Consider the following 13,986-nt stretch of genomic DNA (forward strand, 5'->3'; position numbering starts at 1 on the left):
AATTGATCAGGGAAGGAGGGTAGCTCTTTGGATGCAGAGCTAGGGAAGGAGATGGGGATAGGAAAAGGAGAGAGAGAGAGGCACAGGAAGCTGCAGTTAAGGAGTCATAAGGACAGGGAACGTGAGAGAAGCGGGGGATTAGCGGTTAATTGTAAATGGAGAAGTAGGTATTAATACCATCTGGTTGGAGAATGAGGTATTATTCTTCCAATTTGTGTGTGGTCTCAGTTTGGCAGTGCATGAGACTTATGGACAGACATGTTGGCATGAAAACACGCTGGGGAATTGAAATGGGTTGCTACTGGGAGATTCTTGCTTTTGGAGCGGACAGAGCAAAGGTGTTGAGTTGACTTTGTGTTAGGACTTGGGGGAGTGGTGTAACGGCAGGAAAGATGGCCTGCATTCAAATTTAAGGGAGTGGGAATTGTGGGGCAGGAACTGGTGAGTGATGGGTGGAATCAGGTAACTGGGGATGAGATGGGAAAGATAATAAAAGAGGGAATCTGATAGGTCTTGTGGGAAGGGAACACGAAGTAGGCGGCCAATTGATTTTGCTTTCTTTGGCAATGAATTTAAGAAATCAATGTATTTATAGTTTGATTTCCTCTTTGCTTTTCCATCTATTCTAGAGTTTCACCTTCCAGGTCTTGGCTGTTTATTTTTGGGGGGCTGTGTGGTATTTTCTCTATTCAGAAACATTCAGACACCATGCACAAATGTTTGGCAAGGATGTGAAGGTGACATTGCAATACTACTTTTCCTTCATTAATGCCTTCCTCTTGATTTCTTCAGGAAATTCTACTGGCCACTTGGAATTTTGTAGGAACAATTTTAACATTTCAATATCAATCTGTTTCTACACTTGTTATTCCAATAATGATCCTAATTCATCAGTTCCATTAAAACTGTTACACCATCACAGGATTTGATCTTTTGCCCAAATTCTTTTAATTTCATGTGCCATAATGTCACTTGGTATGCCTATAATCTAAAACCTTATATTGCTTATCTAATTGAAACTCCTGCATTCTTCAGTCTTTTGCCAGACCACTTAGCTGTTGTACATAGAATGATTCAATTTATCTTTAATGTACTTTTCTTGAGGATGGAAGCTACATTTTGATAACTTTTCAAGTAGCATTGTAACAAACTTTGTATTCTTGCAACAAAATCAAACTCTAGAGCTATTAAGATTCTTTTTGGCAATTATAAATAAACTACAGTGCCATCATAAAGCAGCTTGTCTTTAACGAACCATGCATAAGCACAAGGTAAGTTGTGTAATTGTGTTGTAATTTTATCTTAATGTTCTTTTATGCCCGCATTTCTTAAATGTCATTTGGTTAATTAATGATTCTGAAGTTAAGATTTTTATGTGGTTGACAGTATTCTGGAGGTGGGTTACTTTGCCTTGAAGTGCAAGTGACCATTTTTAACTTGACAAATTGGAGATTTGAGACCATGTTTTAGGATATAGTTTCCAGTTGATCAGAATAATGTTTCAATTGTTGATTCTAGATTATGATGGACAAAAACATTAGGATTGTTGTGTTGACCATATCTTTGCTCTTGATTCAAATGTGGTCATCACAGTGGAACTAATAGAGCTGTTTCCTTTCAATTCCAAGGATTGGGGTTCAATTATGTCCTTGGCTGCTATTTGCATGAAGTTGGAATGTTCTCCCTGTGACCATGGGCGTTACCTTAGGTGCTCTGGTTTCCTCCAGTGTTCCAAACATTGCTGACTAATATATAAAAACTGCAGTGGAGAAAAGTAGTCAGTCAAGTTTCGGTTGGTGCCTTTTATTAGCCCATTTTCCGCAGGTGTTCCATTTAATCGGTTGTGCAGTGTCCTGGGATAGGAAGCACTTTGTGCTGTTTCTACTGGGCCAGCTTTAACTGGGACACTGATTGCTTTTCCATTGAACATATCTCTTCCTGGCGATTGGAGTGCTACCTTCAACTGGAAATGGATGACTTTCTGGTGTCCCTTTTCCACTGGTTTGATCAGCACGCCAGTGTCAGAAAACACCAGAGATATGAGTAGGGGTAGAGGTGGTTCGTCCCTCGAGTGAAATGATGTCATTTGGTACTGGTGCTTGGACAGTGTTTGTTTTCCACTGGACCCTGTCCCAGTAAATTCCTAGTTAATTCCTGGGACAGGGTGCCAGTGGAAAAGGGGCTATAGAGACTAAAGTGGGGAGAGTAGACAGTGCATAAGGGAGTAAAATAGGATAGTGGCTTGAAGAGGAGCCAGGAGGTGACTGGATACCGAGCAGAAGGTGGGAGAAGTGGAGAGTCAGGTAGGGGAGGAATTGTCTGGTGGCAGTGGGGGAAAGGTGAGAGAAAATTGGGAACAGGAGCAGGAAAAGCACCTGAGATGGAAACTTGCAATAAAGGATTGAGAACTGCTGAAAATGAAAGATTTCATTGATGTGGAAAGACTGGGGGGAGGAGTAGGGTGAGTTGCAATTGTTTTGATTGTACAGAACATTGAGGTGATGAATTTGACTAGAGATGTTTCCACTGGCAGGGATGTTTAGCAATTGGAGGTCATGGATTTGAGATTTACAAAAAAAATGTGGAGATAAGGAATTTATTTTTATGTATAGGTAAGCCGGAATGTTTTGTTTGAAGGTGGTGGTAGTGATTTCAGTTGTTCTTTTTAAAAAAAAAAGTGAATATTGTGAAGAAGGAAATAATTTCCAGAGTTGAAGGAAGAATGGGTCGATGGAAATAACCATATCGTTTTTAAAAATTGATCCTGTGAATATTCAAAAATCTTGATTTAATTCAAGACTGGGTAGATTTCCCTTGGACTGGCAATTTCTTGCTGAAAAAAACACACTTTGGAATAATTTTGTCACTTATTGCTTTTTCTATTTGTAGAGGATGATGCTCAAAAAACATATCGCCATTTCTTAATAATTACTTTTTTTTGCCATGCAAATTATTTCATTTTTTTTTAGATTCTGAAATGTGGGGAAAAATGTGAATAACTTTGAATTCTTTAACTTTGGTAAATTATACTGGAGTTGTTGGAGTTTGAAGGAATTTAGTATGAACACAAAATGATGGAGGAACTCAGCAGATCTTGCAGCGTCCATAGCGGGTAAAGGTAGGTTACTGATGTTTTGGGCCTGAGTCGTCCTTCAAGATGTGAGATGAATTGGGCTGTGCCTGAATAAAAAAAAAATGGCATGGGGAGGAGTTCAGACTAACAGACAAAAGGTCATGACTGGATACGGAGAAGAGGCCAGGAGAAAGGAAAGGCCGGAATTGATTAGGGAAGTAGGGGTGGGGGAGGGGTGTAAAGGAAATGGAGGGAGACAGAGCTTTTTCCACTAGTATTCCAAATGGCCAAGTCCGCCCTTAAATGTTGTTGAAAAAGAAATTGGATTTATAACTTTACTCTAAAAGAAGGTTTTGTGATTTTTTTTTTAACTTTACCAGTAGATGAGCTACATTTGATAATGAGCGTGAGATGGTTGTATTGATGCCCAGTGGAAGGCAATTGCTATTTGATGATTGTGGTTCTTGAGGTTGCTGCTTTCCCACAATAACAACAAAAAGGATATTCTTTTGCTGACAAGCTAGCTGAATTGGATGTTGCATTGGGGAAGGTTGTAAAATAATGAAGGAATTTTTTGCAAAAGTATTGATGTTAAGAGGGATTTTTGCCATTTTTTTTCTTCTTGGATTGTGGAGATGTCTTTAGGGCATTAATCCACTGCTTTGCTTGCATCCTCCACAACTCTAATATTTGTTTCTTTTCATTGCATAATCTTCCATAATCTAGCATGGTTCATCACCTTTATACTCTTAAAAACAATTGCTATTTCAATTTTGAGGTGTGTTGGGGGTGGGTCCCTCAATGCTTTATCGAGTCCTGCCATGTATCATTATAAATACAGCTATATCCTGCTTTACAAATACTTGCTTTACACTTTTACGAAAAAGTGGCTGGGGGGGCTGTCTCGGGGTGCGGTTGGCATGCAGATGTCGGAGCTGCTGGTGATGCGGCTGGTGAGGCTGTCAAACTTCGCTGTCTTCCCGATTCTGGTAAGTGAAACTACACAGTACATACATTATTTCTACTTTATATAGGCTGTGTATTTATCATCATTTCCTTCTTTTACTATATGTGAGTGTTATTTTAGGTTTTTTTTTGGTGGGTTATTTTTTGAGTCTGGGAACGTTCAAAAATTTTTTTTCCCATAGAAATAAATGGTAACAACTTCTTCACTTTACCCCAATTTGGCTGATAAAAGTTCTTTAGGAAGGCTCTATATAACTAACTGAATATGGGGATGGCAATGAAGGTGCCCAATCAGAAGGATAGCAAAGGATGGAGTCAAGATGAAGCTTCCGGAAGGTAAAAGGTGTTTACTTGCCAATTTGTATTGATTTAGGGAAAGGAGGAAGAGTTGGGCATTTTAATTTTACGGCTCCTTTTATTCCTGTTACTACCTGGTTTTCATTTAGGTTTAATCTGATAAAAGCTAATTGATTAAGTAAAGATAAATCATTAACCATGCTATGCAGGAGTGGAAAATCCCAGATTGATTTTCTGTCAATTATTTGATCCTTATTAGGCTGAATATTTCAATTGGAGTTTGAGCAAAGGAATTCCTATGGCGGTTGCTCTTGGATAATTATCTTTTACCTAATACGCAAGCACAATATCATTCATTCTCCTGCATCCTAGCATAGTAGAAAAAAAGATCAATTGAAGCTTATCAACATCTAGTTTGGGTGAGTCGAGGGAAACTCCAGAAAGGAGTTAACGTATCCAAAAAAAATACGGTTAGCTGAGGAAAAAAATTAGAGGAATGTGGGCATTATTAAAAGCCCCTTTTCCACTGGCACCTTGTCCCTGGAATAACAGGGAATTAGCTGGTTAAGGGTCCAGTGGAAAAAGAAAAGAATCAGCACGCTGGTGTCAAGTCGTTACGGGGATTGAGGGTCTCTACCCCAACTCATTTCCCTGACATTAGCTGATGCTGGCATGCTGATTAAACCAGTGGGGGAAAAATGACAACAACTTCTATCCATTCCATTGGAAGGTAGACTCTCCAATCCCCAGGGATGAGTTGTGTTCAGTGGAAAAGCAGTCCGTGTCCTGATTAAAGATAGCCCAGTGGAAACACCACAAATGGCTTCCTATACTGGGACACTGCATGACCAATTAACTGGGATGCCAGTGTAAAAAAGGGTAAAGTTACTGAAATGGATTAAAAAAAAGTCAGAGTGTTGTGTTAAATAAAATGCTCTGGGAGAGCATTGGAATTACCACTACCTTTTCACTGGTTACTGGTATGCAGATTTGTTTGCTTGTATGACTTGAAGTTAAGAAGCTTGTGCAGAAATTCACTTAATGCTTCTATTGTGGATACATTTCACTGAAATCAAGATGCCTTGGCATTGACTAGCTTCACTAATAGCAGATCATAATTGTTTTGACTGAAACCAAGGTACACTTTTCCTCTTATCATATCCAATTAACACCTTGAGGCTATTAGGTCTGGACTGCCACCCCTCCCATTCTTCATTTATCTCTAGTCTTTATTTAAAATGGCTGACTGATTTTTTTTTTTGCTCCTATCTTTGGGGGCTCAGGCTTGAAACTTCAGTAACATTTTTAACCTCCTATGGGCGCTGCGAGACCAGCTGAGTTCCTCCAGCATTTCTGTGTATTTTGACCCAATAACGCTGACTGGTCTGCAGTCTTGGAGAAGAAAGCTTATCAGTTGTTTGCATATTTTTGTGGTATTTGGCAGAATTGTCTTATCAAGAAGTAAAGTAAATCGTGCTTTTATTTTCTGGAGTTTAGAAGGATGAGAATCTGAAGGAGCTTGAGCATGGAAGGAGTAAGTATATTCCCTGATGAGAGCATCTAGAATTGGGGGGGATACTTGAGTGATTTAAAATATCCATCTTTTAGAAATATGTGGACTCCTTTGTAAAGTAGGTAATGAGAGATTGCAGGGATCTGGGTTTTCTGGTGCATGATTATGTAAGGCTATTCTGCAGACCAGGCACTTGGTGAATTGAATACAAAAGAAAGAAGTTTGTGTTTTAGTTATGAGGCATTGGTGGAACCTAATCTGGAATCAATATACATTATTAATCTCATTATTTGAGGAAGAATGTTGATACCTTGGAGCAAGTTTAGACAAGGTTTTTGAAACTGGTACCTGAAAGGCTTCCTTGCATCCAATTTGCCAATACAGGTGCTCCCCGACTTATGATGGTCCGACAGGATTTTTCAAATTACAATGGTACAATAGCGTGACCTTCATTATTTACTTTCATGAATTACGTTAAACTAAGGTAATCACAAGCACCATTGATTTTTTTTTCAATAAATGTTGATAATTTCTCTAAGGTGAATTCTTTGCAGCCTCCTTGGTCAATTACTTTTAGTTCAGTTGAAAAGCTTGTTGGGAATGATAAAGGGCTGTGAGGAGAGAGCAGGGCTGTGAGATCAATGTGAGGATTGATACAGGACCTTGGAGGGAGAGTGGGGCAGTGGGATCAGTGTGGGGACTGGTACAGTGTAATACAAGGTATATCTGTGTCCTTTTTCGACTTAAGATTTTTTAGCCGTGAATTTTTTTCAATTTGCAATGGGCCTTTCAGAACTCAACCCCATCGTATGTTGAGGAGTACCTGTTGTATAGTTCTGGAGAATAAAATGAAGGTCTCAAGGGCCAGATTCTGTTAGAGAGAGATGTGATAAATTGTTGTGAACTCTGCTTCACAGATGCGTGGCTCTCCCAACATCGTGTGTCATCCTTGGGTAATAGAAGAGGTGGGGTGACTGTGTCATAATTAACTCTTTGTTGCGCTCCGATGTAATGATCCTGCCCCTGGCCTGCTCCCCTCATCTGAAATAACAGGTGCTAAAGTGCAGTTCCTTTTACCACCCGAAAGACTTCAACTCTGTTTTCCTGACTGCAGTCTACGTCCTAACACAGAAAGATGTTAAGCTAACACTATGGGAATCGACATGCAGTGATCAAGAAATATGTCCTGATGTCACCTTGGTCATCGCCAAGGACTTCAATCAGACTAGCTTAAAGATGGTACTCCAAAACTACCACTAGCATGCTCCATGCAAATCCAGGGGAATGAATGCTTTTGGCCACTCCTACACCACTATCAAGGATGCTGACTAGTCTCTTTTGCATTTTGCATTTTATGGAGTACCTGTTCAGCTGCAGAAAGTAAGAATTTCAGTGCAAATGAATATTGTACAACAGAAATGACAATAAACTTTTTATCATTGAAAAGGATTGACTATCTCGAGAGGAAAGATTTGGACAAGCTAGGCTTGCATCAGCTGGATTGAAGCTTGCAAGATGTGGAGAAATTGATTTATCTTCTGAGAGCAAGAAGGACATAGTCCATTTAAGAAAGATGAAGCACTGTTGTGAGGGTTGAATTTTTTTTGGGTCTCTTTAAATTGTAATAAAAGCAGATTCTTGTATAGGTAAGGTTAAACTGCACAAATAAATATAAACATGACTGGTAATATTTTCTTGTAGAATATTGCACATTGTGGGCCAATATATAGAGTTCTAAATGAACTGATATTGAATTTTACTTTTAAACCAATTCTTGTTCTTGACTAGTTTTTGTCTTGAACAGTAATAGTTACCTTTTCTTTACCTGCTACCCATCATAGCCTCGATATTGAAATGTTCTCCAGAGCAATTTACCAATTTTGTTTTGGATTATTTTTTCTTTCCACAGCCACATTTTTGATGAATGAACCTTTATATTCTATGGGGTTGCAGTGTAAGTGGAAAGCTTAATTCATTTCCTTGTAACTCTGATCAGATAACATTTGGCAAAAAAAGTGTTTATTGTATTTGCAACAACGGACAATATTTTGTATCTTCCTGTATTCATTATACAATAGTGTGGTGTTATACACTGGAGGTTGTTGTACTCCCACAGCAGAATGTTTTCAAAATTGTACATTTGTCAATTGTGCATTATTTAAATTGCACCCACATGCGCCATGAGTGAACAGTGACTGCCTTGTGCTAAATTTGAAATCAACATGCAGATTGGATGATGCATGGCTTAGAAAGAAAATGTGTATTTAGTTTTGGGATTTTTATTTTCTCTGAGCTGTTGAATGATGGCTGAATTCATCATTCTCAATTGTTTATAAGTTCATTCAATGGTCATTTTTTCCCCCCACCTAACTATAATTCATTTAGCTGCAAATAAATTTAGCTAAATGTTTCCAATATGGGTGATGCCAACGTAAAATTTTAATTATCAAGCAAGCTCCTGCCATACCACCTGATCTGGTTTTCACCTTTGCTGCATTCTGTCTCTCGGAAGTTTACTCTTGTGCTTGTCCAAGCAGCTGATACAGTGGTAACTGATGATATGAATTCCTTACATCTATTTCCTTTTGAAACTGGGACCATAAATCTGAGACTTCTCATGCTACTTGATGGCCTGGGAATTGATACTGGAGCTCTTCTTTTGTCTGAAAGGGTAACGCTATATCTTAATAAATAATTGGTGTTGGTGTTGCCAAAATATCCATGAATCTTGATTAAAATATTCATGTATCATTATTTTTAAAACCTGGGGGTATAATTTGTATAACTATAGAGGATATTTAAAAGATCTTGTTAGTCTAATGATCAAAATTTAGTTTTGCATATGAGACCCAACCATTTTATTTTATTTTTTTAAAATCTTGCTAGTTGCTTTGAGAAATGCATAATTGGGGGGAAAAAATGATAGTTTTATTTTCATCCAATGTAATTGGATGTCTTATTCAATTTGGGGCTTTCCATACTAAGGTAGTTATTCATTAAACTTGATGCTATCCTTCAATTTTTTGTTTTAAGACCAATGCTATACCATTTGATATTGCTTAATGTTGCAGCAGAAAAAAATGTGAATTTAAATTTTTTTTAGTTTAAATTTAGAGATACAGCAGGCCCAAGCTACCCAAATACACCCATGTGGCCAGTTAACCTGTGAACCCTGTACGTCTTTGGAATGTGGGAGGAAACCGAACCTTGGGAGAATGCACAAACTCCTGACACACAGCGGATTCAAGCCCAGGTTTCTGCAATAGTGTTGCACCAAATGCTGTGCTAACAATACCGCCTCACTTTTTTCACTATCTAAGACTGTAGTTCTCAACCTTTTACTTTCCACTCACAATCCACTTTAAGTACTCCCTATGCCAAATGAGCTCTGTGATTAGTCAGGGATTGCTTGAGGTTTATGTGGGTGTAAAGAAAAAGTTTGAAAACCACTGTTTTAATCGTACCTAATTGACTTGTTATGTGCATGGTTTCATAACTCCAAAAGAAATGGGCCAATGACAATTTTTCTCAAGCAAAATATTTCAGTTACAATTGGGTCTAGAGCAGTGATTCTCAACCTTCCCACTCACACCACCTTAAACAATCCCTGACTAATCACACCGATGGCATAGGGATTACTTAAAGAGGTATGTATGTGAGTGGAAAGAAAAAGGTTGAGAACCACTGATCTAAAAGTTTTTCGATTCTTGGCTATCTTTTTTTCCTTGAGTGATGAGCATCTTTTGGATTTATTTTAATATAACTTGGCCTGCTTAAAATTGTCTTGCTCTTCAAGCTGTCTAATGTACCCTACAGTACACTCTTGTGCAAAGTTAATTGTGGATCCTGGCAGACTTTTTTTAACTAAGGCAAGTCGCTGGAAATTTGAAAGGTGTGCATTTGCAGACCATGAACCAAGTTTTGAATGGTCAACTCTAATTTTTGTAATAAAAATGCTCCTCCGATAATTATAATGAACATTACTTAAATTCATTGCTTAAGTTCATTAACCATGGTTATAATTCCTGCTTTATTCAGTTAAAGCATTTGACCAAAAAACCCAAAGAAATAGTCAACTTATTAACTTGAAGGTGCAAAAGATGAAACTGGAAATACTTATTTATAATTGCATAACCTGAAAGTTCCACTAATGTTTTATATAATCAATAGTGGGATTTCAAGGGATTCTTTTGACCTTCTTGTGGAATATGAATAAGAGAAAATAGCTTTCCGTGAGGATTGATTGATACAGCAATTCAATTATGGAAAATAAATTTATGTTCTGTCACCAGCAAAGAATTTTGGAGCTGATATATGAATGAAACAAACAAAAAAAAAATTATTCATTTTCCTCCAAATAACACTTGCTATAAATTCATTGAGTAATGACTAATGTGGACTTTTTTGCAATTGGTCAAAGATGTCAAGAATTGAATGTTTTTAAAAATGTCTTAAAGTTAGATTTATAGAACTAGAACACTCCAGCACAGGAACAGGATCTTCAGCCCATATGCCTGTGCTGAACACGAGGTCCAAATCAACCCAAAAAATCTGCTGATGGCACTTAATATCCTGCTATCCCCTTCATATCCCTATGTCTTTTCAGAAGCCTCTTAAATGTTACTATTATATCTGCTTCCACGGCTAGTCCTTGCAGCCTGCTCCAGGCATCTCCCTCTCCCTTAAACTTCCCATTCCTCATTTGAAACACACATCCTCAAGTGTGCAGAAAATGTTACGTAATCTGCAGGTTTAAGATCATCCATTAAATTGTTGGTCTCCCAGGGCTTGCATCTGAATTCAGTTGCTACCTATCAGCACAGATTCCTGAGGCATTGAGAGATCAAAGGCTAAAATTTCCAACAAATCCCATTTTTTTTTAAACATTTTGATTGTTTTGCAAACATTTCCTGGTGTGTTGGAATCAGTATCTGAGAGATCTTTGGCATAATAATCTACTTGCATTTGTATATGTGCAATTAGTTGGAGGCAACTGTTAAAGGAAAATGTGGCAATTTTTTTGGAATAGGATGCATCTTGCTGCATGATGCTGCTTGGTTTTTATGGCTATGGCCTTGCAAAGAAATGTGCTATAATTGATAAACGATGAAACACTATTCACTCTGAAACCCTCGCATTAAATCCTTATTGTTGCAATTAAATATTTTAAAGCAATTGAACTTTATGACAACATCTTAAACACTGATCCTTTTGTTCTGAGCTTTGTCTGACGTAAATGCTTGGTATCTTTGCATTTGTAAAGCATAACTGAACATAAGTTGGGTGCTTGAATATCAATTTATTTGCAAGATTTCTTGTTACTTGTGTCATAAAATGTGATAGACTTAAATGTTTTCTTGTTTCCTTAATGCTGCTCATATATATTCCTTTCTCCTAAAGTTAATTGAATGACAGCCATTTATAACATGGAGTAATATTAATATCTTACAATGTTGTTTAGGGTACTGGCTTTTGAATTCATACTGGCATGGATTAGGATCTTTGGATTGTTAATTTTAAGATCATAACCTTGTTGTCATTCAGGAGCCTTTTGAAGATGGGTTTGTAAATGGAGAAGAAAGCAGTCCAGCTGAAGATGCCGTGTCAAAGCATGTTGCTGACAATAAAGGTGTTGTAAAGTTCGGCTGGGTTAAAGGTGTGCTGGTGAGTAACTACCAATTACTTTTGGTGAATGCTGAGAAGGTGATTCTATATAATGGACTAACATTAGGACAAGAGGGCACAACTTTAGGACTGAAGCAAGTGTGCTTCGAACAGAGATGGGTAGGAATTTCTTCAGCCACAGGGTAGTAAAACTGTGGCATTTGTTGCCACAGGCTGATGGGTGATTGGGTGTACTTAAGGCCGATATTGATATATTCTTGATTAGTGAGGGCATCAGAGCCTATGCGGAGAAGGCCAGGTGGTTGGGATCAGTGGGGAAAATGGATCAGCACATGATTAAATGGCTTAAAAGGCTTTTTTCTGCTCCTATGTCTTACGGTCTTGTGGTAAATTTCAATGTGCAATGGCGTTTGAGGCAGACTTATGGACTTTAAATTTCCAGTGAATATGTTTTGGATGTATAAGAACTGAGGAAATAGAAGCAGGAGTGGGCCATCATTCAATAAGAGCCTGGCAAATGTGGCTGTGATGTGGCTATATCCCTTAATTCCCCATCACTAAAAATCTGTCTAGCTGTGTCATAAATATATTTAGTAAGGCAGAGAATTCTACAGTTTCACTACTCACTGGGGAAATTAGTTCCTCCTCACCTCCATCCTAATTGTACTTCCCCAAAGTTTGAGGCTTTGTTCCATGTCCCTGTCTCCCTTACCAAAGGAAACAATGTTCCTGCCTGTCTTATCTATTAAAAAAAAATTCTCTATGAAATCCCCCTTGCATTATTCTTAATTGCAGTGGGCATAGTTTCTTGTCTCTTTTAAGCAGTAATTTTTCTGGATGCAGGAACTTTTTTGTTTTATTTTCTGAAAGTCTCTGGACCTAGAAGAAAAAAAATCAGTAGCGTTGTTTAAGTATTAGAGTATCACAGCAGTCATTACCACTGCTTCATAATTTTATAGACTGATTTGATTCTGATTTTGGGTGCTGCCTATGAAGTTTTGATCACAATGTAAGTCTCACCGGTGCTCTGATGTTCTGAAGAGTTAGTTTTTGGATTGATTTGATGGGCTAAATTTCTCCAGCACTTTTGAACATTTCACATCGACATGTCTGACTGTCCATGGCCTCATGCACTGCCAAACCTCGGCCACCCATAAATTGGAGGAACAACACCCTATATTCTATTTGGGAACCCTCCAACTATATGGCATTAACATTGACCTCTCCCTTATAACTTCTCAGCTTTTTTTCCCCTCTTCTGCCCATGTAGGACTTCTTGTCTGTTGGCCTTTGCTCCTTCTTCCCCCCCCCCCCCTAGCTTTTTAATTCAGGTACCTGTCTACTTTTTCTCCCTCATACCTTAACAAAGGACTCCAGCCCGAAACGTTGGTCATATATCTTTGTTTCCTATAGGTACTGCATGACCTATTTAGCATTAATTTACAGTAACTAGTTAACCTATCAACCATCACGCATTGTAGCAGGGAAATCTGAGTTGGTAAGTATGTAAAAGAATGGGTTGCAGGGATACAAGTAAAGGAATGTTTCTTGTGAGACTGCACAGACTTGATGGGCTAAATGTAAATATGGACAGTATTAAAGATTAAAATGGTGGTTAGCCAACTCGTTTGTTCAGTTGTCCACATTGGATACAATTGTCAGGGTGGGAGCTGATCGGATGCAATAGAAAAAGTGATTAGAGGATGTGTAGATTGGTGCACTGTCCTTGTGGATGCAGGTGGCTGCAAGTCTTTTCATGCTATGTGACAGCAGCACAAGGGTTGCTATGCTTCCCTAAGGCAATATGTTAAACTCTTGAAGGTAGTAATTCTTGTAGTTTTTTTTGGATCTGCTGCAAAGGATGTTAGTGTAAAATTGAGACTGAATTTGTGAAGGTTTGGAGCATAATTAAGAAAGTGGATAAACTTTTTTTTTACTGATGTGCCATTACAGAGAACACCTTTAACATATTCAGGGTTCTAAATCCTGTGGGATAGCCTATAATGTGCCTCATGATGTAAACAGAGCAGCAATTTGTACATTCCTGTTTCCATGAGATGGCCAACCATTTATTATTTATTTTTGGTTTAAAAATATTTTCTTGGAGCATCAAAACTCAAATGCTTTTTTCCTGAAGGAAATAAATTTCCATCTTTGCAGTGCCTACTTTAGTCTTTCAAATCAGCCACTCTGTTCTTTTTAAGCCATGCAGAAAATCATTCAAAATATTTGTACACAATAATAGCACAATGGATCTTTTATGCAAGCAATCCCTGCACCCTGCTATGAAAATATTCTGGACTTGCTCTCCTGGACAGGATTGGCATTGATGGTGACTTTGCTAAACGTGTGCTATTAGCCTTCAATTCATTAATAAGATTATTTTTTCATTGGTATTGAGTGTGCCCACTTAATTGCATACTTGGTGTTCTTATTTTCTAATCTATTTTGCTTCTCAGGAAAAAAAAATATTTGAATAACATGATCTTAAAGGAAGTTCAGGAAAAAAAAC

The 13,986-nt window shown here is 38.0% G+C and overlaps 1 protein-coding gene across 2 annotated transcripts in view; it reads left to right on the forward strand.

Annotated features, from left to right (window-relative positions):
• Nucleotides 1-13,986, forward strand: part of slc12a2 (solute carrier family 12 member 2) — a 171,157-nt gene that overhangs the window by 27,588 nt on the left and 129,583 nt on the right. For both annotated transcript variants that reach the window (XM_069927966.1, XM_069927957.1), the window contains exon 2: nt 11,394-11,513. In XM_069927966.1, the coding sequence (XP_069784067.1) occupies nt 11,394-11,513 (120 nt within the window). The remainder of the gene's footprint in view (nt 1-11,393; nt 11,514-13,986) is intronic.

The sequence above is a fragment of the Narcine bancroftii genome, chromosome 1 (assembly GCF_036971445.1).
Source record: "Narcine bancroftii isolate sNarBan1 chromosome 1, sNarBan1.hap1, whole genome shotgun sequence".
NCBI classification, from domain to species: Eukaryota; Metazoa; Chordata; class Chondrichthyes; order Torpediniformes; family Narcinidae; genus Narcine; species Narcine bancroftii.